The sequence below is a fragment of the Brachypodium distachyon genome, chromosome 3 (assembly GCF_000005505.3).
Source record: "Brachypodium distachyon strain Bd21 chromosome 3, Brachypodium_distachyon_v3.0, whole genome shotgun sequence".
NCBI lineage: Eukaryota > Viridiplantae > Streptophyta > Magnoliopsida > Poales > Poaceae > Brachypodium > Brachypodium distachyon.
The window spans coordinates 46506808-46534707 of record NC_016133.3 but is presented as its reverse complement, the minus strand read 5'-3'; the positions used below and the strand labels follow the sequence as shown (position 1 = coordinate 46534707).

The 27900-nt window shown below is 47.3% G+C and overlaps 3 protein-coding genes across 7 annotated transcripts; all 3 read left to right on the top strand.

Moving 5' to 3' along the window:
- The first annotated feature begins 14349 nt into the window (after positions 1–14349).
- LOC100843688 (copper transport protein ATX1) lies at positions 14350–15548 on the top strand. The gene is made up of 3 exons (XM_003575016.4): positions 14350–14511; positions 14824–14899; positions 15170–15548. Exons 1-3 carry the CDS (start codon positions 14500–14502, stop codon positions 15361–15363), a joined length of 282 nt encoding a protein of 93 aa, XP_003575064.1. The 5' UTR covers positions 14350–14499; the 3' UTR covers positions 15364–15548.
- A 3010-nt stretch (positions 15549–18558) lies between these two features.
- LOC100843382 (pentatricopeptide repeat-containing protein At4g39530) lies at positions 18559–21298 on the top strand. Its single transcript, XM_003575015.4, has one exon. It carries the CDS (start codon positions 18650–18652, stop codon positions 21017–21019), a length of 2370 nt encoding a protein of 789 aa, XP_003575063.1. The 5' UTR covers positions 18559–18649; the 3' UTR covers positions 21020–21298.
- A 2562-nt stretch (positions 21299–23860) lies between these two features.
- LOC100842881 (probable glycosyltransferase 2) lies at positions 23861–27668 on the top strand. 5 transcript variants are annotated; one of them, XR_002965240.1, is made up of 4 exons: positions 23861–25613; positions 26421–26475; positions 26680–26768; positions 27319–27668. XR_002965240.1 is itself a non-coding variant. In XM_024461934.1 (2 exons), exon 1 carries the CDS (start codon positions 24159–24161, stop codon positions 25590–25592), a length of 1434 nt encoding a protein of 477 aa, XP_024317702.1. In that variant the 5' UTR covers positions 23861–24158; the 3' UTR covers positions 25593–25613; positions 26680–27651. The 5 variants fall into 5 exon arrangements, 2 of the variants coding, with proteins under 2 accessions (XP_024317702.1, XP_014756890.1); XR_002965241.1 differs by lacking the exon at positions 26421–26475; XR_002965239.1 differs by having other exon boundaries at positions 26680–27651.
- The last annotated feature ends 232 nt before the right edge of the window (positions 27669–27900 follow it).

The following is a 27900-nucleotide window of genomic DNA, read 5'->3' as shown; positions in this document are numbered from 1 at the left end:
TAAAGCAACGCTCCCTTTATGACGGAAAAACAGTCATTGTTCACATCGCTGTGCCGGACGACTACACAGTGACGCGCCGTAGAAGGACAAGTGACGACGGCCGGGGCGTGGCTACAGTGCGCGCCGCCTGGCACTACGTAAAGCACAAAGAACCATTGTCCCTTCCCGGACAATCCGGAGGGGACCATGGGCGTACCCGGCGGGTCCGGGAGTAATTAGGGTTTGCTTTCGGCCCACCTGTCAGTGTGACATCTTTAGACTATAAATAGAGGCTCCACCCCTCCTGTGAGAGGGGTTCCTCTCTTAGACATTTTAGGAGTTCTCCTTCTCCTTCTTCCTCCTAGGAGCTTTACCTCATCAAGAGGGCTCCGAACCTGGGTAAACACCGTGTGTTCTTACTTTCGTGCGTGGTTACACTGCGCCATCCCTCCTCCGCATTCTCCTTCATCCATCGGCCCCATCTTAAGCCATCCCATGGCATCTGTCGTGACATCACCACAACAGTTGGCGCCCACAGTGGGGCCAGCAGCGGCGCTGGCTGGAGTTTTCATCCGGATGGGAAGCTTCCTCGTCACCGGAGAGAGCGTCGTCTCCGGTCTGGTCCAGAGATTCGGCTCTTTGGGCTTTATCGACAACAACGCAGGCTGCTTCAACAACGCGCCACTTCCCTGCGCAGGCCGCTTCATCAACTTCGGTATGCACGAGGTCTACGTCGCCATTGACACTCCTTGCAGGTATCCCGAGCAGGTGGTAGTAGCCGAGGATCCCCCCGCCTTCTGCACGGTTCGCGGTTGGCATGTCGACTGTCCCGCTAGCCGTGTGGAGGTCATGATGACGGCTCAAGGCGGCGATGCTGCCAAGGGCGCTGTAGAAAGCACCGGACTCCCAAGCTAGTCCGGCAGAACGACGCGACCCCCAATGGAGAAGCCGGAGAACATCGCTGCTCAGGCCGGCACTTCCGCTATGCCGACAAAGCCAACTCTGCTCCAGGACGCCATCGAGAGGCTAACATTACATGTGGCTCCAAACGCTAACTCGACCCAGCTGCAGGTTGAGCTGGAGTTGGAACGCTAGAACCTGCTGCAGGAAGCTGTCGACGTGGCTCATGCTCGGCAGGAGCTCGAGATTTCACTTTGTGAGTATAACAAAGCTCATGGTCTCAATTCTACTGCAGTGCACAACCCTAGCCGAGTTGGGGAAGTGCGTAACCGTGGCAGAAATTTGAATGCCGAGATAGCTAGGGATGGCAGAGTCATGCCTGCTGTGTCGGCAAGCTATGTGTCGGTACTAAAGCCGAAATATAGCACCCCTGTTAAGAACCTCAGGGCAGCCGAGGCTGCAGCAGAAGAGTTGCCGAATCTCATGGGAGAGGCACTCCGACTGCAACAGTTACGTGTGAAGGATTTGCTTCGCACGGCTAACGAGCAAAACGAGGCGTACATGAGGTTGCACGGCAAGCCCGGTGCATCTCAGATCATTCACTCGGCCGCAGGCGCTGGCGGCCGGGCCGACAAGCAAGCATCTTCACCTGGTGGCAGACGGGATAAGAGTGTCAACTCCGACCGTGACAAGCGGCTAGATCATTATGATCCGGCATTAGCTGGAAAGCAAATGGTCAGGCGAGTTGATGATGGTCAAAGTGGCCTACATCTCGGCGACAATAGCCGAGATCCACAAGAGCGACACTCGGCAGGTCATGGACGCCAATCTCAGGGTCCGGCGCCCAATACTGCTGCAGGTCAGCAGGGTGCCGGGCACAACCCCCTGTATCGAGGTGAAGATCGCCGGCGAGACCGTTACAATGATGGATACTCCGCTATGGGAGATGAAGGCTATCTCAGGCGGGAGCGTGACAATGTTGGCCCACTCGGAGCGCGAGTGGGAAACTGACAAGTGTCGCCGCTAGATGCCCGACATCAGCTCGACAGAATCTATCTGTTGGAACTTCTGGAAGAGCAAGGCCCTCTGGGACCGCGTTGCTTCGCTCACCGGATCATGAGAGAAACACCAACCCAGGGTTTCCAGCTACCCAGGGGCACGAGAACGTATGAAGGCAGCACAAAGCCAGAAGACTCGTTGGAGGATTATGTCACTGCAGTGCATATGGCAGGTGGCAATCGTAGATGGGCAGTACGTTATGTACCCCAAATACTGGTAGGGCCAGCCAAGATCTGGTTGAATAATTTGCCGGAGGGCGGCATCAATTGCTGGATAGATTTTGAGGAAGCTTTTGTAAGCAACTTCACCAGAACCTACAAGAGGCCTAACCGCCCTCAGCAACTGACTGTGTGCAAGCAAAGGGACAACGAGACTGACCGAGACTATCTAACAAGATGGAATAACCTCCGCAACTCCTTTGAAGGGATAGTGGAGTCACAGGCCACATCATGGTTTGCCCAAGGATGCCGACATGGCAGCATGTTGTGGCAGAAGCTGCAGAAGGAAATGTCGGCCACTTTGTCCGAGATGATCAAGATCACAGACATGCATGCGTTGGGTGACCCAACTCAGCCATCGCTGATGCCGACAGAGCAACACAGAGAGCAGCCGACATACAATCCTGCTGGAGCATTCCGGAGAAATGATCATCAAGATCATCGGAACAAAAGAAGGGACGATAGGCCGGATTACCGGTATGGGCCATCCCATGTGGCAGCCATTCAAGATCAACCCGATGCCGGCCCTAGCGAACGTCAAAAGACAAGCAGAAGTACACGTTCGAGATGATGCTTGATCAGTCTTGTCGTTTCCACACGACCAATCCCAGCAAGCCGGCGAATCACACGACCCGGCAATGCAGCTGGATGCAGTGGGCCGAGAAGGGTGAGGCAAGTCGGTTGCCCCCTCCTCCGTCACTCACAAGCACCAATACTCAGATTCAATGACCCACTCCGGCAAACAATGTTGTCAATCAGGTAGAAGACCAAGGCATTCCGGAATTTGGAGGAAGAAACGAGTACAAGGAGCATCACCAAAGCTACATGATTTTTATCACGGAGCCACCCGACAAGCAGAGCCAGCGTCGGCGTGAGATGGAGGTCAATGTTGTCATGCCGGCAATGCCGAAATTCATGTACTGGTCAAAGCAAGAGCTCTGTTGGAACCAGGCTGATCATCCTAAAGTCATGCCGAATCCTGGTGGTTATGCTCTGGTGGTCGACCCGACACTCATTGGTCCTGACATCAATGTCAAGTTCACTCGAGTTCTCATTGATAATGGGAGCAGCATAAACATCATGTATCGAAACACGATGCTCAAACTCGGCATTACTGATAATATGCTTGAGCCTAGCCGGACTACCTTCCACGGTATTGTGCCGGGAATGTCTTGTGCTCCGGTCGGCAAGATCCGGGTTGATGTATTATTCGGCACCAGGGAGAACTGTCGGACAAAGAACTTGGTGTTTGAGGTGGTGGATCTCAACGGTCCGTATCATGCGCTGTTCGGCAGACCGGCATTGGCTAAATTCATGGCGACTACTCACATTGGCTACCTGAAGATGAAGATGCCGGGACCAAATGGTACCATAACCATTTCCGGCAATTACAAGCGTTCGATGGAGTGCGCGGCAGCATGATCTGCTTTCGCCGAGTCATTGGTCATTGCCGGGGAGAAGAGGAAGCTGCAAGAGGTTGTCACACTGGCTCAGTCGGCGCAGATCGCTCTGCCAGCTATGACAAACCCTCATGGCAGTGTAGCTTTCCAGGCGGCCAAGGAGACAAAGAAGATACCGGTTGACAGTGAGTTCTCGGACCGCACCGTCATCATTGGTGCCGGCCTGAATGAGAACTAGGAAGGTGAGCTCACCACTTTCCTCCGTGAGAATCGGGACATTTTCGCATGGTCAAACCAAGACTTGCCGGGTGTACCGAGGGAGTTGGCTGAGCATTCATTGCATGTCAGGCCAGACGCAAGACTAGTGAAGCAGCCCCTTCGACGCTTCGCCGATGACAGAAGGAAAATCATATCGGAAGAGATATGCCGGCTTCTAGCTGCCGGTTTTATCATGGAAGTGTTGCATCCTGACTAGTTGGCCATCCGGTCATGGTCGAGAAGAAGAAAGATGACCCAACTGCTGCCAAGGTGTGGCGCATGTGTATCGACTACACTAGCCTGAACAAGGCGTGCTCTAAAGATCCCTTTTCGTTACCTCGAATCGATCAAATGATTGACTCCACTGCCGGGTGTGAGTTGTTGTCTTTTGTAGATGCATACTCTGGCTTTCACCAGATACCACTGAACCCTAATGATCAAATAAACACATCATTTATCACCCCGTTCGAGGCTTATTGCTATCATATTATGCCGTTTGGTTTGAGAAATGTAGGGGTTACTTACCAAAGGTACATGCAAAAATGCTTGCACGACCAACTCGGCAAAAATATGCAGGTATATGTCGACGATGTCATCATAAAAACCAAAGAAAGCATCACGCTGCTGGATGATATCCGAGAAACATTTGCAAACTTGAGGAGATTCCGAATGAATCTAAACCCGACCAAGTGCACATTCGGTGTGCCGGCAAGAAAGCTACTCGGATTCCTGGTGTCAAGCTGAGGTATAGAAACAAATCATTTGAAAATTGCCGCCATTGAGAGAATGAAGCTGCCGAAATGTCTCAAAGATGTGCAAAAATTCATTGGATGCTTAGCATCATTAAGTCGTTTCGTTAGTCGGCTAGGTGAAAAGGCAATGCCCTTATACCAGCTGATGAAGAAAACCGACAAATTTGTGTGGACACAACAAGCCGAGGTAGCCTTCCAAGAGCTGAAGAAGATGATCGCTACGGCGTCGATATTATACTTGCCAATGGCCTAAGAGCCAATGTTGTTGTATATAGCAGCAACAAACCGAGTTGTCAGCACCATTATAGTGGTGGAGAGAGATGAAGATGGCAAGCAGGTACAGACGCCGGTATATTATTTGAGTGAGGTGTTGTCATCATCAAAACAGAATTATCCTCATTACTAGAAGATGGCATGCGGTGTCTATATGGCGGCAAAGAAGCTGAAGCATTATTTTGATGCACATCAGATCCGGGTAATATGTGAAGTGCCTATCTCGGAAATCATGAGCAATAAAGATGCAAGTGGCCGAATAGCCAAATGGGCCATTGAGTTAGCACCGTACACGCTGCAGTACGACAGACGAGATGCTGTGAAGTCTCAGGTGCTGGCGGATTTCCTGGTGGATTGGGCCGAGATGGAATATGAACCATCACCACCTGAAACCAGTTATTGGAAAATGCATTTTGATGGCTCCAAAATGAAAAGTGGCCTTGGCGCCGGCATAGTTCTCACCTCGCCCAAGCGTGATCAGTTGAAGTATGTGTTGCAAATTCATTTTGCGGCGTCCAACAACGTCGACGAGTATGAGGCGCTTGTTCACGGACTAAAGATGGCAAAAGAGATCGGTGTTCGTCGGATTCAATGCTTTGGTGATTCCGACTTGGTGGTCCAGCAAGCCTCTGGTAATTGGGATGTGTTGGATGCCAACATGGCACTATATCGTTTTCATGTGCAGAAGATCAGTGGTCTCTTTGAAGGGTGTGAATTCCATCATATACCACGGGCGGAGAACGAGGCTGCCGACACTTTGTCGAAGCTAGGATCAACGAGGCAGGCCATCCCGGCCGGCATCGCGTTGGAACATCTGCGCAAGCCATCACCAGAATCAGAATCGATATTTATTCCGGCAAACTCGGAAGCTGACGTCACTCCAATGGATATTGACAGTGGCAGTGGTTCCGGCAACCCAGGGACTGAGCGCCCTAACTCGGCTGAGGCAATGGTGATTGAACCAATGGAAGTAGACGAGCCAGTTTTGTAACTCGTCCTGTGCCTGCTTGGACACAGCCAATAATGTCGTACCTCAAAGATGGAAGTCTGCCGGAAGAGGAAGTGTCGTAAGGCAAATTCAGAGAAGAGCAAAAGCGTACACCATTATCAACGGCGAGCTATATAAGAGAAGTGTCACTAATGTATTGCAACATTGCGTTGAGCCAGAAGAAGGACAAGAAATCCTTCAGGATATTCACCGAGGGGGGGGGGGGGTGTGGTCATCATGCATCCTCAAGAACATTGGTGGCCAAGGCATTTTGGCACGGTTTCAACTGGCCGAGTGCATTACAGGAGGCGGAAGATATGGTGAGGAAGTGCAACGGTTGCCAGAGGTATGCCAGCAAGATTCATATGCCGGCATCTGAGCTCAAGACCATCCCAATCATTTGGCCATTTGCTGTTTGGTGTTTGGATATGGTGGGGGCCTTCAAGCAGGCACGAGGAGGCATGACGCATATCTTGGTCATGGTGGACAAGTTCACCAAATGGATTGAAGCGAAGCCAATACGGAAGTGTGACGGCAAGACCGCGGTGTCGTTTTTGAAGGATATCATCTTAAGATATGGCTACCCGCATAGCATCATCACGGATAATGGAACAAACTTCGCAGAGAGGCCTTTTGCGCGGTCTGCGCAGAAAAGAAAATCCGGCTTGATGTCGCCTCAGTAGCACGTCCTCAGTCCAACGGGCAAGTTGAGAGGGCAAACGGCATGGTCTTAGCCGGCATAAAACCTCGGCTAATTGAGCCACTGGAACGCACTCCAGGATGCTGGCTAGATGAGCTCCCGTCGGTACTGTGGAGTCTCAGGACAACCCCCAAATCGTTCCACGGGCTATACGTCATTCTTCCTCGTATACGGGGCGGAAGATTACCAGCTGACATCCAACATAACTCTTCGTGAGTGACCATGTATACGGAAGCTGAGGTAAAGGAGGCCCGAAGAAGCACGGGAATTGGCTTTATCCCGGTCAGCCATCTATCAACAACACCTTAGGCATTATCACAGCCGGAAGGTAAATCCGCGGGTGTTCCGAGAAGGAGATCTCGTGCTCCGGCATGTGCAGCGCACGGCCGGCATTCATAAATTATCACCTCCCTGGGAAGGACCTTTCATTGTGAGCAAAGCGCTACACAATGATTCATACTATCTTATAGATGCGCAGGACCCCAACTCAAACAGGATGGACAGATCTGGCGAGAAAACCAAGAGGCCATGGAATGTAGCTTTCCTTCGTCCATTCTATACTTGAGAGATGAGTATTTGTATCATTTTTTCCTTATGTCGAATATTTTAAAACAATGAATTATCCGCCGGGTTCTTAAAAGAAACTCGGGGACTCCCGTGTTTTATGAAAGTTGTGTTTCATTTATCTATTTTGTATGTCGGCCTGGCTTGATTGTGTAATCTTATGTCGGTCTAGTAGTGTGTCGATACTGAAAACTCTCTCTATGACTTAGCCGTTGCCCGCAACCCGGCTTCATGGCAAGCTGGAGCATGAGTACGAAGTTATTGAACACATGAAAAGCAATTGTGGAAATAAGCAAACAAGCGAGCCGAGATGCGTGTCATTTTCTCTAACCCAGCATTCTTTTTCTATACTAGGCATTTCCAGGCGAATTTCATGAGTTTGAGATTTTTTTGAAAGTTCTATTCTATGACTTCGTGATTCATACATCGAACGCCGACAAGGCAGACAAAGAGCCGTGGTCATATAATTTAACCAACAAAAAAATAAACTCGGGGACTCGGCTGGGAACTCGATAACTTGTGGCATAAACTGACTCAAACCATTGTGCATCACATTAAGACTACTTCAAAGTATTTACATATGCACCCGGCATCCCGGGGATCTAACAATTTTAAAAAGTTTTTTCCGACATCAATGGGCAAGACTTCAGGCGGCAAGATCGTTGGTGCCGGTGCTCGAGATATCTATCTCGGCGGGAGGTGACTCGGTGACAATCTCTTCATCCACGCCCTCTTCTTCTTCCTCGGCCGACTCTTCTTCTGCGTCCGATTTCGGACCCTCCACAAAAGAATGCACATCGGCATATTGAATGAAGGAGTAGGCCTGCTCTTGCCGTTTGGCGATCAACTCTGGATCCGAGAGGAAGGGAGAGTCGGCATGCATGCACTGCAACACGTCGAGGTTAATGTCGTCGTACCAAGAGAGTACGAATGACAGTGCCTCATCGGTGCCGACACGAGCGGCCGACTCCCGCCACTCGCCAAGCCGGTCCTCCATCTCCAGAAGACGCTTGGCCAAGTCCGAGATGGCACCCGGCGCTTCCTCTCCCGCCCAAAGAGCTCGGAAGACGCGGATGCCAGCATTGAGCATGTCGATCCCGAAAGTCTTCAATGGCTTGACACGGGTCTAGATGCTGACAAGATAGTCATCCACATCGTATTCTGATGGCTGTGCCTTGGAGGAATCCCTCTTCCCGCGAGCTTTGATCACGGCGGCTTAGAGTGCGGGAAGATTTCTGCCAGAAAAAGAGAAGTGATGATGAATCCTGGCACATTGCTATTGTCGGTCGAATGATCAAAGGAAATGAGTCGGGTTATGGTAACTTACTGCCTAGCTATCCATCTATCTTGCCGAGATCCCGTACGCACACGGCTAGCATATGTGTGCTCTCGGTCATATTCTGTTGAGCAACGGTGGCTCGGGTCTCGGCGTCGGCGAGAAGATCCTGATATTTTTGTACTTCGCCTTCCAGGCGGATCTTCTCGTCGGCTTGCGCAGAAAGTGCCGAGGTAAGTTGGACTACCTCGGTCTTATGCGCCTCGCCTTGCGCTTCAATTTGCGCCCTTAGCCGGGCCACCTCGTCTCGATGCTGCTCCACCAGCTGAGTCTTCTCCCCTGTTTTGAAGACATGGGTTAGAAGTATTCAAGACAAAAATAGATGCAGTCCAAAATACAGGATGAGTCATACCTTGCACCTCCGCGACGCGCTTCAGCAGCTCCGACACTTGTGCGTCATCCCCGGCTGTTTATGTCGGTGCACGTTAGTTCTCAAAGTACATATGCAACTCGACATAGGTTGTATATCGGTGGAAGTATACTCATTTTTGTTTCGCTGCTCGTCCACCAAAGCCTTGTGCTTGTCCGCCAATTTCCGGTGCGACGGAAGCAGGATTTTAAAGATCGCGTTGCGTTTATTCATACAGTTCTGCAAGCAAGTGATCCACAATCAAGTTTTGCATAATGGTTCAGATCTCTTATAGCAGATCAAACCTGAATCTCGGGGAATAGTGTTTGAAGCAATTTTAAGCTTCAGGCCGACTATTCTAAACTCGACCTGAATCTCGGAGAATAGTGTTTGAAGCAAATTTAAGCTCCAGGCCGACTATTCTAAATTCGACCTGAATCTCGGGGAATAGTGTTTGAAGCAATTTTAAGCTTTACGCTGACTATTCTAAACTCGACCTGGATCTCGGGGAATAGTGCTTGAAGCAATTTTAAAAGCTTTAGGACAACTATTCTAAACTTGACCTGAATCTCGGGGCATAGTGTTTGAAGTAATTTTAAAGCTTCAGGCCGACTATTCTAAACTCGACCTGAATCTCGGAGAATAGTGTTTGAAGTTTTTTCCGAGATAAGCTTCAGGACGACTATTTCTTACTCGCCCTGAACCTCGGGGACTAGGAATATATATGCTAAAGGCAGAATAAAAAACTTCAAGAGATTTTCGTACCTCGGCAGCTCGGCTAGATTCGAACAACGCAACGCTCGCCTGGAACATCCGGGCCGCCACCGACTCTGGGGTCGCCGCCACGGGAGATGGTCCCACCAGAGCATTTTGCTGCGCCGTTTGGAGCGTGCCGGAGTTAACTTCGTAATTGTCGGCACTGTTCCAATATGGCGTAATAGCCAAGGGACCCCCAGCTATGCCCGTTTGTTGTCCTCAGAGGAACTCCTTGAGTACCCCGGAATGACGGCAGGCTGGATGAACTTGGAGGTTGCTGTCCCGGCGGAATGGCGGAGCTCCTAGTCTTCTTCGCCCGGGTGGCCGCTAGCTGAGTCGGTTGCGGTTGCGGTGGCTGTTGGTGCGGCGGTGATGCTGTTGCCTGAGGCTGTTGAAGCTGTGGTGCCGGCTGACGGGGAGGATCCGCTGCCAATGGTTGCGGCTGTGCAACAGGCACTGCCGACGAAGAAGCAGTCCCGGCCGCGGATGTCGCGGCTGGGGCGACACTCGAACCGTCGATGCCGGAGCCGACCTCCTGAACGGGGGACGCCGGGTCTGCGGCAGTCTCGGTTTCTCCTGTGGCCTGAGCAGAAGGCTCTGCACGCGGAGATGAGGTGGCCGGGATTTCGGATGTGATGCAGGTCTTGGACTGGGTGGCAATCAGAGCCTCCCTAAAGAAACAGAATGTTGTCACTTTCATGTTAGTCAAGAAGAGATACCGATATTCAAAGTTGAAATGATATGAGGCCTACCCGATGACCATTGGTTTTGGCTTCGGTTGCCGGCCAGCAGTTTTCTTCCATTTCATGGTCCTTGGAAGCTCCGTGTCGGCGATGCGCTTCTCACCTGCCGACACCGAAGCAGCAGCAGGGGACGCGGCAGGAGTCGGCTCGTCCAAGTCAGCTATTCCCGGACAAAAACAGGCATAAGCACTTCGAGGATAAGAGTTAGAATATCAACGAGATGGGGTCGGAAATTATTACCTATGGCACGCCTGGGGCCGGCATGGGGAATCGGCATGTGATCCTCAGAGTCCGGGTCTTCCAAGTCGGCTCCCAGACGGTCAGGGAAGAAGCGCTTGTCCGGCTCATGCCCGTCCTCGTTGCATTGGAGTGTAAATTTCTGCACAAGAACATAAAAGTTATGCCGAGATAAAGCATTATCAGTTAGAGGCCGGCATATAACTATGTCGGAAGAGAATCGGAAAAGCAAGTAAACAGGAAGCTTACCAAGGGTGCACGGTTCTTCCGGCTGTATGGCACCATGCCCCAACTCCAGTTCTCGGCCAAGTTGGTCTTGGCGATCGCCTTGACTCGACGTCGAACCTCGGGCTTGTCCAGCGTGATGGTCGAGACTCGGTTCGGGTCTAGCCAGCCGTTGTGGAAGCACATCTTGTGCGTCCAGCGTTGGAGCGGGCAAACTCGCCGGAACACGAGTGTGGCAGCAGATCGTCAGCCGTCATCCCGTTCTCCTTCAACGCAATGATGCCGACATGAATCTCATTGATCTCCGGAAGTGAGTCCTTGGGATCATGCTTCCAGTTCTTTTTCTCCTCCGGCGGGCCGACTATGAATCATGGCAGGTTGATCTTGTCGGTGTCGGAGGTGTTCTTGACATAGAAAAAGGTCTTGAGCCACTTCTTGCAGGACTCAAGACCTTGGATCCGAGGAAAGATAGAACCTCGGCGAGGTATGATGGTGGTGACGCCGCATCGGGTCATAGGCTTAGGGGCTGCGGGATTATCCTTGTCGGGAAGAATCTGTGGTCGGAACATGAAATTCTTGGCCCACAGGTCAACGGAAGGCCAGAGGCCGAGATAGCTTTCACAGCAAGTGATAAAGGCAGAAAGAGTAAGAATGGCGTTGGCAGGAAGATGGTGAGGCTGAAGACCAAAATGGTCAAAGAAATGCCGGATGAAATCGCTAACCGGGAGCCCAAAGCCACGTTCGAAATGAGATACGAAGACAACGAACTCACCAGGCCCAGGTGTCGGCACGACTTCGTCGCTGGGAATCCAGCACTCCACCTCTTCCGGGATCCGCCGGGTGCAGCGGAGCCAATCAATGTCCGCCTGAGAGACGTCAGAGCCTTCCCACCCGGCGCTCTCCGACCCAGCGTCTTCCTCATTGTGCTGGACGACAGGGTCGAAGGTAGCGAAATCTTGGGAAGAAGAAGCCATGGCGGAAAGGGGATCTGGATCTGCTCCGACGAGAAAGTGGCGGCGCGAGGCGCGAGCGAGCAAGGAGGGAGCGACGGAAGTGCAAGCGGGCGAGCGCGAGGATGCAGCGGTGAGCTCGGCTGCCGGAGGCGAGCAAGCGCGGCGGTGAAGAAGCTCCGAGCGTGCGGCAATGGCAGACGCGCGAGAGCAGCAGAGAAGCTAGGGTTTCGGGGGAAAGTAAAAATGCTTTCACCCCGTCCCCTTTATTTATAACAAGGGGGCAATCATGGGCCGCGGATCTTACGCACCCACGATCCCAGTGGCCAACGGTAAGATAGCGCCGTAATCATGGGGACGATTACCCCCATAAACGGCGCACGCGTGGTCACTGCGCGACGTGGCGCAGTAAATCCTGCCGAATCAGGAGAAGATAAGGCAACGGGTGGAATTCGAAGCTCCCCTCTTAATGGCTTACCGGCTTTCCCGTCCAATGGGACGACACATTCGCCTCAAAAGACGCGCCAACAGTGCTTCTGGTCTTATCTTCCCGTTATTAAAGTGAGGCGCAGACTAAGTGCAACATGCGGCACAGATGTCGGCAGAGAAAGGCTCTCCATCGCTGGCTGAGATTAAGAGGGGAAATCTCGGCTCGAAGCTGAAAATACCACACCGACAAAAATGTCGGTGGTGCTAAATCTCGGCTGAAAAAGCTCGGGATCGTGTCGGCATTTTACCTGGTCGAATCCTCCTAGGCGCAGAGTCGTTCGAGATCTGAGAAACTGTCGTGGCCCGACATCAATTCATGTCGGACCGCAACAGCTTCGGGGACTAGTATCGGGGGGATGACCCCGGGTAGGGTCATGACGACATGTATTAGCCGGGATGGCGAGAGCAAGGCTGACGTAAGCAAGTACGCCGGCATTGCTAAGCCGACTTTATAACAGGTCGGCATACCAAGAGTGTGCCGGCATCTCTAGTTTGTCTTATGTGATTGCAGGACAAGCATGGACAATCTAATCTCGGCTAGGGCCGGGATACGCCAACGGTCTTATCCTGGTCACATGGCCTAAAGTAAAGCAACGCTCCCTTTATGACGGAAAAACAGTCATTGTTCACATCGCTGTGCCGGACGACTACACAGTGACGCGCCGTAGAAGGACAAGTGACGACGGCCGGGGCGTGGCTACAGTGCGCGCTGCCTGGCACTACATAAAGCACAAAGCAGCATTGTCCCCTCCCGGACAATCCGGAGGGGACCATGGGCGTACTCGGCGGGCCCGGGAGTAGCTAGGTTTGCTTTCGGCCCACCTGTCAGTGTGACATTTTTAGCCTATAAATAGAGGCTCCACCCCTCCTGTGAGAGGGGTTCCTCTCTTAGAGATTTTATGAGTTCTCCTTCTCCTTCTTCCTCCTCTGGACACAGCTCAAGGAGCACCATTGTAGTCTCTTGTATCTCAGCTAATACAAATAAGGCAGGAGTAGGAGCTTTACCTCATCAAGAGGGCTCCGAACCTGGGTAAACACCGTGTGTTCTTACTTTGTGCGTGGTTACACCGCGCCATCCCTCCTCCGGATTCTCCTTCGTCCATCAGCCCCATCTTAAGCCATCTCATGACATCTGCCGTGACACCACCGTGACAATCTACCCTCTAGTGGAGTAAGTTATGTTATGACTTGCGAGGGGCAGGTCACTGAATCCAGCTCTGTCTTGGACAACTGTGAGAGTAGTGGATGTAGACATATTACTAGCAACACAACCCAAAATGGCTTGGGTCTTTGACAAAAAGAAGTTCTCTAAATTCACTTGGATGGTGATAAGGTTGGAGGCGATCTAGAATGTGGTAGATGGAATCTTAGACAATAAGCTCTAATGATACCAAATCAGATATGATTTGCCATGTGTTTAAGATTTGATTTGCCATGTACATGCCTCTATGGTATTTATATTAGTCAATAAGTACATACGTTGTTTAAATAATATGTTAGTTTAATTTGTTGTGTCGGATATGCTACGGTTGGCATACGGCAACAACAGAAACTACAGGGACATCAACAACGATTGATTCTTAATAACTCTTATTTGAAAATTTCTGTGGCGGATAATGGACAAAGAAAACTAGAGAAGAAAGAAGAAAATTATCTCTTCGCGAAAGTCATACTATTCTCCAAAAGTCATATTAGTATAAAAAGTTGATTAAAAGCCAACTATGAGTCGACATTGTTATTATTATACACCATCAAATATAATCCTAGCATACTGTGGAATTAATATGAAACATTACTCATTGAATAAGTTATTTACCATTAACTGTAGGTAACGTGGAGATCCTAACCGAATCGATCTTTCAGGTTGATTGATGATGAATACTTCTTTTGGGGTGAGAGAATCTTGCAAGTAGCAAATGTACATCTGTACTGCACAAGGGAGGCTGTACTTCCCGTACTATTGTACTACCCAGGCAAGGCAACGCAAGGCAGGCCGGCCGGGTCGGATCATCCCCGCCTATACCATCAATAGGAAATCCCCAATCCTTTTTTCCCCCACTTCTTCGAAGACGATGCTTTTCTCACCCAGCCTTTTCGCGTGTTTGGTGCACGTCCACCCACCGGTCACGGCGCGCATTGTGCTTTCGTGCTACGCATCTTCGATCTTCCTGTATCTATTTAAGTCGCCCCAATTCCATAAAATCAGGGCAGACACACCCAGGCACCACCCGAAGCTCTCTCCTCCCACGTGAATCAACATCCCCGGCCGTCTCCTAATTCTCCTCCTTCCCAGCTCGTTTGATTCTTCCTGCAGCTGCGAACCATGGCCTCCGAGGTACCATCTCCTTCCCTCCCTCCTGATTCTCTATTCTAATGCTTTTGAATTGACCAAATCAAGAAGATAAACATATATATGAAAAAAGTAGTAGGAGAGATGGATATGATTTCTGCTCCCATCCTTTTGTTTTTGTTATTGCTGAACTTCAGAATTCAGAAATGACAAGAAGGTACGGGCCATGGAGTTACGGTCCCTTTGTTGTGCATAAATCCCCATATCAGTTGACTCGAAATAAGCTTAGATGAGATGATCTTTGTTTGGTGTGTTGAGTTTAACGAAAGCAAAATCATTTTATCTTGCTATGCGCAGACTGTTGTCCTCAAGGTTGCCATGTCGTGCGAAGGATGTTCAGGAGCGGTTAAAAGGGTCCTCACCAAAATGCAAGGTTAGCTTCTCTATGCGTCTCTGTGCTTCCATAAGTTCCATTCCATGCTATAAATGTTTATGCTTCTTTCGTAAACTGATGAGAATATGATTAATTTACCACGAAGAGAATGGCTTCGTACGATGGCAACAACTGGAAACACAATCCACCGCAAATTTGTTGGAATTGAACCACACAGAGAGAATATAAGATTATTATTTTTTGCATTTGAACCACACACGGATCATATAATCCATAGCTCCTAACTAATGCTTTGTCTCGTGGAAGCAGGCGTCGAGACCTTCGACATAGACATGAAGGAGCAGAAGGTGACTGTGAAGGGCAATGTCAAACCAGAAGACGTCTTCCAGACGGTTTCCAAGACGGGGAAGAAGACCTCTTTCTGGGAGGCCGAAGCCACTTCGGCACCGGTACCTGCCGCCGAGACTACACCGGAAGCACCCCCGGCCAATACTGATGCTTGATCAATGACGCTGTAACCTAGCTACAAGAGATTGGTGTGGTTGGGAGAACGAGTCTTGCACTATGCTGTTGCCCGTCTACCAGTTGACTACGACCGACATATGGAATAAATCTTGTGTGTAACATTTCAAAAGTGAACACGTTTTGCTCACTCTATTTACAAATTAAAATGGCTCGGCTTTGTCAATGGTTTGCAGTTCTTTTCGTTTTCACTCCATGTTATTTCTGCAGAAACTTTATGGTGCATGTCATAGTAACTTTTTGTTGAAGCGTACTCCCTCCGTTTCATAATTCTTGTCTCAAATTTGTCAAAAATCAAAAATGGATGTATCTATTTCTAAAAAGTGCCTAGATACATGTAATATTTCGACGAGAATTATGTAAGGGAGTATTTTCGAAGGCATATTGAACTAATATTTCATGGTTACTTTCTACTGCATAAAGGGTGGTGATTTTCTTGCGGTCGTGATGTGGTGGTAGCATTTAGGTCAGTGTACAATGACTTTGTTGCTTCCTACATGGTAGTTTCTTTTTTTTAGGGTGCTAACTTCATTTCTGGGTGCATATGGTGACTTTGTTTCGCTTCTCGCGTATTAATTCTCAAGGTAGTATGGTACTTTGTGATACACCACAAGGAACTTTCTATTCTATTGAAGATTGTTTTATATTAGGCATACTAACTGATGTGTGTGCATCTTTTCTTTCACAACATATAGACCTTGTGATTGTGGTGCTTCCAGCATGTATTCATGATGCAAGACAAAACTACCATGACTCTGAAATAATTTTCCATCCAGACGCATCAATTAGCTGCTAGATGCTTGCTACCTACAATTGACATGTATATAATTGAGTAAAATACACCTAGTACACGAACTCGACAAAAATAAACACTTTAGTCCACGAACTCGAAAAACGCACACTAAAACCCTAAACTGGGACTATTGTGTCACTTTAGTCCAAAAATGGTTTGTCGAGACTTAAATACGCCACGTGGCCACCACGTCAGCTTCCGTCAAGACTGCAGGCTGCTACTCGATTTTCTCAGGATTTTTTTTTCCAAAATCACCTTGCCCGAGACGCTCGCGAGGGGCAAGTCGGCCACGCCCAGACGGGGATCGTAGGGCCTTGAGAACCACGCCGTTGCAGCCGCCGCCTCGCCTAAGGTTGCTATCAAGCCCACAATGCTCAATTTTGACGAGAGAACGCCGATGAAGGGGTCACTGAAGCCGACGTGGTGGTATTAAACCTCGTCGAACCGTTTTAGCACTAAAGTGACACAGTAGTCCCACTTTAGGGGTTTAAGTGTGCGTTTTCCGAGTTCGTAGAGTAAAGTGTTCATTTTTTGCCGAGTTCATGGACTAATGATGTGTTTTACTCTTTATAATTTCTAGCTGAGGCACTTTAGATCGTGTTGTTTCTGTTGCATCAGCTTGAACATGCGGTATTTTCTTTTGGATATTTCATCTGATGTTTGCAATTTTCTCAAATAATTATATAGTCGTGTTGTGTAGTAACAGATCATGTATTCATGTATAGCTGGCCTTTTTGTGGTTACTTATTGCTAATAGTTATCCAAATTTTCTTGCTTTATAATTTTTTAAATGTAGATAGTGTTGGAAATATGAGCAATTACTGTGAGATTTAATCCATAAAAATAGTAGATAAATCATGATGAGAAGAACACAAATTAAACTAGCCATGCAAACTAGTCAAGAATATGAGCAGAACCCAGAAGGTGAACGAAGCAAATCTAAATCATTTGCTAGAACAAGAAATGGTAGCAAAATCTCGAATAAATGAGACAGAAACACGTACGAACCCGATCCGTTCGCAGTAGCAGTGTTGCCAACATCAGCCATGTCGTCGAACAGGTTGGCAATGTCAGGAAAGTAGTCGTCGTCGGGGAAGTGATTGTCATCGTCCGTGGTGAAGATGAAGAAGAAGCCAATAGTCGTGCTAGAGCGCTCCCCAAAAACCCTATTGTCCTTCTTCCGTACAAAACCTGAAGAGACAGGTTCCAGAGGTCTACTGTCCCAAACCGAAGTGTACGTCACGAGGCGGGATGGGAAAGACCTGAGCAGCGGTACAAAGCTCTGGAACCGGGTGGCAGTCGCATAGATTGTGGCGTGTCTCGTGTGTCTCTCGACGGAGGAGCGACCTCTTTACGTAGACACAATAGAGGGAGGCAAACGGTGATGTCGAAAGTGAAACAAAGAGCTGCTGAATCGTATTCAATGTCCTGAGCCATGAATCGTATTCAATGTCCTGAGCCATGGATCACACGTATTCATGGTTCATTAGTGCAGCCATTAGTTTTCACGTATTATGAACCACGAGTGCATCTATTAAGTATTCATGGTCCATTCATGCACCATTTACTTGCATGTATTCATGGTGTACTAATGAAAGCGTTTCAGCTTCTGAACATTCACATGAGACTTTGGGATTTATAGGAATTATTGAACTATGCTACACAGGTTGAGCCCATGCTAGTCAAAATTCCAACAGTTTGATGGAAAAAAGGTCTTGATTTGTCATAATTTTCTGGTGGTTAACGGAATATGTCAAAGGCTAGAAGTTTGAGCAATGTGTGCTAACTATGTGCGGTCTACTATTATTCTTGGATGTTTTTTTTTAAGGAATGCCATTGACTAGTTTTATTGATCATCAAAAAGGTTTACATTGTTCAGCAACAAAAGCAAAATAAAGCTAGGATGATCTTTGTCCCAAACATGAGAATTCATAATTAAAGCAACCTTTTAGCAATCCCATGAGAAACCTCATTAGCTGTCCTTGGACAGAATTCAATAGACACCATGCCAAATCCGTACATACAAACTCGACAATCAAGAAAGATTGTTGCAGAAGCTGTAGCCGAAAAACCTCCATCAGTTCGATCGCCTGTGAATTATCAGATTGAATGATAAAAAAATATTTGAGAAGGAATGATAAATTTGTTATGTGCTGATTATAAAAAGAAGTTTATGAATGTGAACGAAAGCATGCAGGACGAAAGAAAGAGATGGATGCCCAATTCTATGCAGCCCAGACTAAACTGGTAGCAGACATGTTCGTGGCCGCTTTTACAACGTGGGCCTCAGCCCGGTAGTTCTGGCGACGGTCCGTGGGCCGTAGTTTCCTCTCGCACGCTCTTGTTAGGCTAGACCGTAGGCGCGTCGAGACTCGAGACAGTAGCGCCTACCGTCGCGCCAGAGTCGCGTCCTTTATCCTTCTCTTCTTCCTGACCACTCCATTCGAATCCTCCTCACCGAGGAAGCGGCTCCTATGGCGCTGCCTCCTCCATTGTTGCCGCGCTCGTCCTGTATCTGCAGAGGCGTCACCCATGCCACCCGACACAAGTCCACGACAACCGTACCAGATGCGTCCTCGTCTTCCGCCACGGCGCAGTACTCGCTGCTTCGCGCACATACGCGCGCCGGCCGAATGGAGCCCGCGAGGCAGGTGTTCGATGCAATGCCGCCGCCGGCCAGGTCCCTCGTTGCCTGGACCGCTATAATGTCCGGGTACGCCACACATGGCCCCGCGTCTGAGGCGCTGGTCCTGCTCCTCCGCATGATGGCGTGGTCACTGAGGCCCGACGGGTTCGTCTTCTCAGTTGCGCTTCGCGCCTGCGCGGCCATTGGGAGCCAAAGATTTGGAAGGCAGCTCCATTGCGCCGCTGCCAAGATGGGATACGTGGGGGCCGACCTCTTCGTGGCAAACGGCCTCCTCACCATGTACGCAAGCTGCCGATCGCTAGGTTGCGCCGAGAAGGTGTTCAATGGCATTGCCACACCTGATTTGGTTTCTTGGACTTCCATGCTCAGCGGCTACACTGAGAACGGCTGCCATGCCGAGGCGGTAATGCTGTTTGTGGAAATGGTCCACGCCGGCATTAGGTGTGATGCGTTCACGCTGTCTGTTGCACTCAGGGCAGCTTCTAGTTTGGCCAATCTAAGTTTGGGACATCAATTGCACTGCTGCATCATCAAGTTAGGGTTCTCTAACAGTGGGTTCTTGGAGAACTGCCTGATCGAGTTCTATGGGAAGTCCAGTGAACTGCACCTGATGCAGAAGGTGTTCGATGACATGGATGACAAGGATCTAGTGTCTTCCAATACTGTTATCCAGTGCTATGCAGATAACATGTGTGATGAGCAGGCCTTGTCCCACTTCCGTGCTATGATGTTTGAGGGCTCAGAATGCGATGAGTTTACATTGGGTAGCATTCTGCATGTTGTTACCAGAAGAGGAGCTTTCGATTATGGTATGGAAATACATGGCTACCTCATTAGAGCAGGTCTGGATTCAGATAAGCATGTTATGAGTGCCCTCATGGATATGTATGTCAACTGGGCCACTCTTCATAAGGCACAATGTGTGCTTCCTTTGAGAATGCTACGATACCATTTGCTGGTTCAGGGAAAGTTTGACCAGTTCATCGTGGCCAGTAGTTTGAGGTCATGTGCTTCTGATCTAGATTTAGCAGCAGGAAGGATGTTACACGCCTACATTTTGAAGCTTAACATGAATTCAGACGCCTTTGTCACAAGTTCGCTGGTCGACATGTATGCGAAATGCGGTTGTTTGGAGGAATCACATCTTCTGTTTTCAACAACCAAGTATCCAGGTACAGCCGAATGGTCTGCAGTAATCTCAGGCAACTGTTTGAATGGCCAGTTTGAAAGAGCACTGCATTTATTTAGGAGGATGCAGTTAGACCATGTGCGACCTAATGAATTCACTTATACTTCTGTACTTACAGCTTGTATAGATCTTGGGGATGTCGTAGGTGGCATAGAGATCCATGGTAACTCTGTCAGAAATGGTTATGGAACACATGCTTCTGTTGTGAAAAGCCTGATCAGCTTTTACTTGAGAGAAGGGCAGTTCCACCAGGCCCTTAAGCTGTGCTTATCACTCTCAAACCGTGAGATTTCTTGGGATACGCTGGTTAAAGAATTTTCTCAAGCTGGTGATCATATTGGAGTACTTAATCTTTTTCATGTTATCCAACGTTCTGGCGGGGTTCTTGACTACCCAACTGCATGTCACATCTTGACTTCTTGTGGAAAGTTGAAACTTCTTTGTGAAGGGCTTCAAGCACATGCCTACCTTACTAAGCGTGGCCTCGCCTCTAAACCTTGTATCAGCAGTCACCTTATTGACATGTACTCCAAGTGCGGTACCGTCAAAGATGCATTTGATGCCTTCAGATATATGTCTGACAAGAATGCTTCTTGTTGGACTTCAGTAATCATAGCTCATCTAGAAAATGGCTGTCCAGAGATAGCCATTGACCTGTTTGTGCAGATGTTAAGAAAAGAAAAAATACCAACTTCACTCGCATTCTTATCTGTACTGAAGGCCTGTGCAGAAGTTGGCCTTGTTAGTGAAGCCTTCCAGTTCTTTGTGTCGATGACTGAGGTGTACAAAATACAACCTTCAGAAGCTCACTACTCCCATATGATTGAGGTTTTGGGTCGCGCCGGAATGTTCAGGGAAGCAGAGCATTTCATTATTAGTGTAGTCCCTTCAGAATCTAGTGCTTCAGCCTGGAGTTTACTTTGTTCTGCTGCTAAACAAAATGGAAACACCAGAATCATGAAGCTTGCAATGGACAAACTTGCAAGCCTTGTTCCATGTGATTGTTGAGCAAAATGCTTCACTTGAAAGGCCATATGGCCCATATGCATCATTGACGAGTTACTGGCACCACCAATAACGAGTTATGCTTTTAACTTGTCAGCTTGTAGGTTGCCTACAGTGACAATGGCATGTGAAGTGGACATTATGAATTTACAATTGTAGACTGCTGTATATCTGTATAGGTATTGTATTTTGCAGTTTACATGATGTACAATTGTACATAAGCTCCTGTGTATTATATACGATTTCGAAGTTATAATCAAAAGTACAAGATTCTTTGAGTTACTCTGATAAAATATGAGAGTATTTCCTTGGATGTTCGGGCAATGTAGAAGCCTGATGTAAAAGCTACTTCTGTTATCACATCACAATCTCTTGCTGGTTCCAGGTTAAAGAACCAGAATCATGTGAAAGCATTTTCAGTGACTGAACATAATGTTTACATTGATTCAGTAAAAAAACAGTAATCTGAACCAAGAATGAGAAACTACGTTGCGATCAATTCTACAAATCTGTTGCCTGTAGAGAAGCTTATCTCTCTTAGAAATATTTATTATTGTGTTCTATTATGTCCACGTCAAAAGTTATGATTTATTTTTTCGACCCAGGATTTCTCCCCTTTCCATTACTTGCATAACGGAAATACAAAATGTTCGAGGACCCAGAGCAGAGGTCAAGGCAAAAAGGGGAAAAAAACCGCCAGGCAACATAACTACGGCGGGCATGAAACCTACTTACCAGATCCTGCATAAAAGTTATAATTTATAATGATAATTAAAATTAGGAATTGGCGTCTTGGGTGAAAAAAAAATCAATACTTAATTTCAAAATCCAGAATTTTAGTTTACAATCCTGATAATTTAAATTTAAAACTCAAACATTTATATTTCGGAATGGAAGCATTATATTACTAGTACACCCACGTCTCTTTTCATACATAATATAGAGCATCTAGCATAGAAGAAAATTGTAGGCATAGTAACAGTATGGCGTACCTCGATTCCAAAATGGAAGGCATATTTTGTTTCGTTAAGAAAAGTCTTTAAACAATATTTACATCATTACGTTATGTATGAGATAGAAAATCATAATCATAAGGAAGTTCTTTTGAATACGAATCTAATGACATCTTTTTTATGTCAGACAAGTCATGTACTATTCCCTCTGTTCCAAAATGTGGGGTATATAACCTTTTAATTGATTGTCAAACATTTTATAGTTTGGGACAAATTTTATAAAAAAAATAAAATCAACATCCACACTGTCAAAGGAAGATCATTAGACACATTGTTAATAGATTTTCATAGTATGTTGGTTTGACATTTGATGCTGATATTCTTTGAAATGAAGGTAATAAGTTTGGTTAGGCTTTAGAAAGATTGACAAACAAAAAAACTCACATGCCCTACATTTTGAAATGAAGGTAGCAAGAGAGTAATTGCGTGTCAAATGCTTGTCTTTGAAACAAAATACACCTTATATTTTGGAACAACGACAATAATATACTATGTGCTACTAGTTTTTAGATGGCACTTCCAATTTTATTAGCAAACTCCTTCATGTGTGCAAATGTAATTGTATTTTAAAAATATGCTAACACCTACGGATCACATGCAATTTGTGCATGCAGTCTATTTGGAGTATCTTAAAAATAATATATGAGTTTATTTGGAGTTGGTATCTTTTCTTAGCGTTGTAGTAGTACTGAGTCAAGGGATTAACTACAGTTGATTATATTATGTTTTCCCTTTAAAAAAATTCATTATTTGAGAGTTTATTCTGACACTTGGTACCTTAAACTTTCAAAAAGAAAATTGCTTCCAATGTTACTTGATTTTGCTTCAATCCTTATTCAACAAATCTTGCTTCCCGTGTTACTTGAATTGCTTCTATTTTAAAAAAATACCGGTGTTTTCTTATTGAATTTGTTTTGCTTCCAATGCTACTTCAATTTGCTTCGATCTTAAAAAATGGGTACTTCGTTATTGAATTTGTTTGCTTCTAGTGTTACTTGAATTTTCTTTCTTGCTTAAGAAATCTATCAAATGTAATAGGTTTTTTCAACATAGTAAATTATGTTTTCATTGATTAGAAAAAATTGCTTCCACGACAACTATAATCTGCCACGAAGTAACAAAACTTTGAATCAAATGGGTGTTTTCACGACAACGCAAAATTGTGACCATCGATGAGAGAAATGCTTGAACTGAAATAGGAATCTGCTTCCATTGGACAAAAGAAAAGATCACTTGAAATGCATATATGTTTCAAGCTAAATTGGGATGTGCTTCCAAAGAAATGAACTTTCGTTCAAAGAAAGGGATCTTGCTTCAAAAGAGTTGGTGCCATCACAGACCGCGGTGATACAATCAGGACTGAAAACTTGACGACGAAGATTTCCCGCTAGACCCGGTAAACTTAATCAAAATCGGAGAAGTTTGATTTAGAACAACTGTATGACTACTTATATTCAGAAATGGAGTTAGTAACTTTAAATTTTTAATCGAGTTACCTTGTTTTTAGACGGGGCATAACAAGTTACCAATGATAGTAGGTTGCTGTTGCTGGTTAGCTGATGCAATGAGAAAGGTCAGTTCTTTCAAAAAAAAAAAGTCAGTTGAATCCACCGACGGCGACCTCAAGCTCAAGCTCGAGAACCGCGCCGTCCGGCCCGCAATTAATTCCGTGTCGAATCCCAAGAGCTTCGAGTAATCAAACTGGTACTGCATCATCAGTCAGTCATGGTTATTAGAAAACCCAATGGGAGGGGATTAAACAAATCACGCCGCGTGCGAGAGTCGCGCCGGCCGAAACGGCTCTCACCGGGCCGGAGTGAACCCAGCCGGCAACGCCGAGCGCGGCCGAAGCCGAGTCAACGGCCGACAGCCCACTGCCCCAGAAGCAGGAGAAGGGTAAAAAAAGGGAAAGAGAAGGAAACACCTCTCCTCTCCCTCCGTCCTTCGCCCCTCTTCCAAATCCCAGCCAGCCCCCACCCTCTCTCGCCTCGCTCCCCCAGCCCCACCCAGCCTCCGATCTCATCTCACCGCGCCGAGCTCATGTGACAGTCCCGCTCGCTACCCAGGCTCGTCACTCCCCACCCGACGCTGCAATTCCAATCGGAGCTCGGGTTGGGGTTGGGAGGGATATGGGGCAGGAGGGGATGGGGTACAACAACAGCAAGGGCGGCGGCGGGGGAGGTGGCCTGCCGATGACGGCGGCGCGGGCGCGTGGAGCGTCGCCGCTCAGTAGCCAGCACCGGTCGCGGAAGATCAGCCGCACCTTCAACAACGTCAAGATCACCGTCATCTGCGGCCTCGTCACCATCCTCGTCCTCCGGGGTACCATCGGCATCAACCTCTCCCTCCCGTCCCACCCCTCCGACGCCGACGCCCTCGCAGGCGCCAAGGCCGTCGAGGACATCGACCGTATCCTCCGCGAGATCCGCTCCGACTCCGACCCCTCCGACCCTGCCGACGCCGACCTCGACGCCGCCGGCCTCCGCTTCAACGCCAGCGCGCTCAGCGCTTCGGAGGTTGCGGCAGCCTACGCCGCCGCGGTCGGGAACTACGCGCTCGGCCCCAAGATCTCCGGCTGGGACCAGCAGCGCCGACAATGGCTCGCGAAGAACCCTGGTTTCCCGACCACTGTCCCCGGCGGCAAATCCAGGATCCTGCTCGTCACGGGGTCACAGCCCGGCCCTTGCGACAACCCGCTTGGCGACCACTACCTGCTCAAGACCACCAAGAACAAGATAGATTACTGTCGACTCCACGGCATTGAGATCGTCCACAACCTTGCGCACCTGGACAAGGAGCTCGCCGGTTACTGGGCCAAGCTGCCGCTGCTCCGCAAACTTATGCTCTCCCACCCGGAGGTTGAGTGGATCTGGTGGATGGACAGTGACGCGCTATTCACAGACATGGCGTTCGAGCTTCCCCTCTCACGCTATGAAAACCATAACCTCATCATCCACGGGTATCAGGATTTGCTCTTCGAGAAGCACTCATGGATAGCGCTCAACACCGGCAGCTTCCTCTTCCGGAACTGCCAGTGGTCGCTCGACCTTCTTGACACGTGGGCGCCCATGGGGCCCAAGGGTTTCATCCGTGAGGAGGCCGGGAAGATACTCACTGCGAACCTGAAGGGCCGTCCAGCATTTGAGGCCGATGATCAGTCTGCGCTGATATATCTCTTGCTGTCGCAGAAGGACAAGTGGATGGACAAGGTATTCATAGAGAATTCATACTACTTGCATGGTTTCTGGGCTGGATTGGTGGACAAGTATGAGGACATGATGGAGAACCACCACCCAGGGCTTGGGGATGAGCGGTGGCCGTTTGTGACACACTTTGTTGGGTGTAAGCCATGTGGAAGCTATGGGGATTACCCAGTAGAGCGATGCCTCAAGAGTATGGAGCGAGCATTTAATTTTGCCGATAACCAGGTGCTGAGACTCTATGGATTCGGGCACAAGGGGCTCGAAAGCCCCAAGATCAAGAGGATCAGAAGTCCGACCACCAAGCCGATTAATGACAAGGAGAACCTTGATGTGAAGGCAAAGATGTTGACCACTTCTTGAAGCTACCGATGAGAGTTAGTGGTAAGGCAATAGCATACAGGCGCTCTTCAAGGTCAGAGCATTTTGTTACTTGGGGTTAATGTTTTACTGTCTGCCCTTTTTTCTTTTCCTTTTTTGTTTGCGGATTTTTCTTGCTATGTAACAGTTAGAGATTGCAAGCTATGTTTACCATGGACTTAAACGTGATAGGAGCTCAAATCACACGGAAATAGCCCCACTTTTGTACTGCTTTTGAGTTCATTGCTAGTAGCTTGTAGTGAGGCAAGCATCACTAATATGTGGAGTTTTTATCTTTGTAGTGGTGCTGGTCTAAGTTCTCTTGTCTTGTCTTTTGTGATAATTGGGGTGCAGTTATGAAGCAAAACTTATTTCTACCATTGTCTTCATTTTGGTGGTACTCTTTGAACTGTCATTTTTGCCTAATTTCGTAATTTAGTATAAAAAATGGTTCATAGTTTGTAAGTATTGTATGAAGACCATAATAATTTTTGAGGAACATAGTATAACACCAACTTATACTGATTTTGAATAATAATAAGTAAAATGTAAGAACATGGAGCTTATTTTGCTTCAAGGCACTCTCCATTCTTCAGTTGCTTTATCTGCATTTCTACTTTTAACTCCTGCTTGTGCCATTTCCTGCATCTTAAATCACAAACCATGGTATGCCATCTTAATTGTTTGTTTCTATTTTTCTGGTGTATTTTTTTAAATAAAGTTTAATATGGACTGATGATTCACTGGCACCTGGTTAGAAAATTCTGAATCTTCTATTTTCAGATTTCTTTGACTTCATTTGAGTTTTCTTTTAAATGGCTGATGTGACAGGTTGTACTGGTCAGTGTCTAACTAGATGATGTTTGACAATATTCAAGGATAATGGGTACTTCCTGCCTCTTAAAATGCTGGAAAGTTGGTAATTGTTGGGATTGCTTGTACAACTCTTTTGCTAAAAAAGAATATTTTAGTGGGATTTAGTTAGAAAATTTGCTTCTTTCAACAGTAATGGCTGCTAAAACTGGTCTTCACTCCTATCATTTTGCTTGAAATGATGCTGTAAACGGGGTTGTTCTTTTCTGAAAACCAGGTATTTCATTGGCACTCGATTCCCTCGCAGCTTTTGTCTGGTCCAAATGTTCAGCTCGAGATTGTGGAGTTGTCATTAATTACTGTCCGGTAAGATTCAGTGCAATAGTTTTCAAGAGAGTATTTGAATCATGCCACTGTGAAGCTAGTATTTGAGCAAAATGCTGCAGAAGCTGAGAATGATATGTGGCTCCAGGTCTCACATGCCATCGAAATATCCAGCTGCATTTCTCAAAACAGCCAACTTTGTGGTGATATTGTTCAAATTACCTTAGTTTCTATGCTTATAAGGAATCATGAGCATGCCAACTTTTGCAGATTTTGACTTTTTGTTCATAGTCCATTTGAACTGCATAACGCCACAGTAATACTCTCACATTGCTTGTTGAGTTTGATGCTTCACACATTTGCTCACTTTGGTGGAGATTGACTGTATGTGATATCGTTGGCTTGCTTCACAAGTCTGGTTGAAATGATAGTTCTCTTCTCTTGCATCCTGGCAGTGCTATATGCAGACAACTAAAGTAGTGTGGTTCTGCAATATTGTTGCTCCTTTAGTAGGTGGAAGTTTTCTCCAGAACTGCGTCCTGACAAATACTAAAACTTGGTACATTCCAAACTTGCCATTCAACTTTTGCAGCCCCTTGCATATCTTACTGGATCAAGCCTGGTACCCGTTTCTGCACTGATAGTAGATTGGATGGATCAAGAAGCTGATTTGATCATGTGACAAAAAGCAAGTCAACGGTATAAGATCTGACTAATGAATTAATTAGTTAATTGTAGATCTGTATCGCATCTATTTCTAGCTCCAGATTTAAATGTATGATTTGTTTATCTGACTTATTATACTGCTGCTGGATCCTCAACGTGATGGAGATTCTAGACATGGATCTTAGCGGAGTTAGGCAACGGTCTGTGATCTGACCATGTGATGTGATGTCAAATAATCTCTTTTCCCTTCTTGGAAGCACACAATTGAATCACAAACGGTTATAGCTTGTGTCCAGTCACGTGCACTAGATAAAATTTAGAGTTCAGGTGCGTTAGCTGTCTAAATTTCACAGATTGCATCCTGTTCTTGGATGGATCGCAAATTTAAGGAGTTCAGACTAATGGAATATCATGAAATATTACCATTTCTTTTATTTTGGAAAGGCATCCTTGCAAAAAGAAGTTCTTGACACCAATCGTTCCTATTTTTTTTTACTCGCAATAGTCA

Excerpts from the sequence above, each read along its gene's own strand:
- LOC100843688 (XM_003575016.4), top strand. Across the intron at positions 14,900-15,169 it reads GGTCCTCACCAAAATGCAAG|GCGTCGAGACCTTCGACATA; the intron begins GTTAGCTTCTCT and ends TCGTGGAAGCAG.
- LOC100843382 (XM_003575015.4), top strand. The coding sequence starts at position 18,650 with ATGGCGCTGCCTCCTCCATTGTTGCCGCGCTCGTCCTGTATCTGCAGA.
- LOC100842881 (XM_024461934.1), top strand. The coding sequence starts at position 24,159 with ATGGGGCAGGAGGGGATGGGGTACAACAACAGCAAGGGCGGCGGCGGG.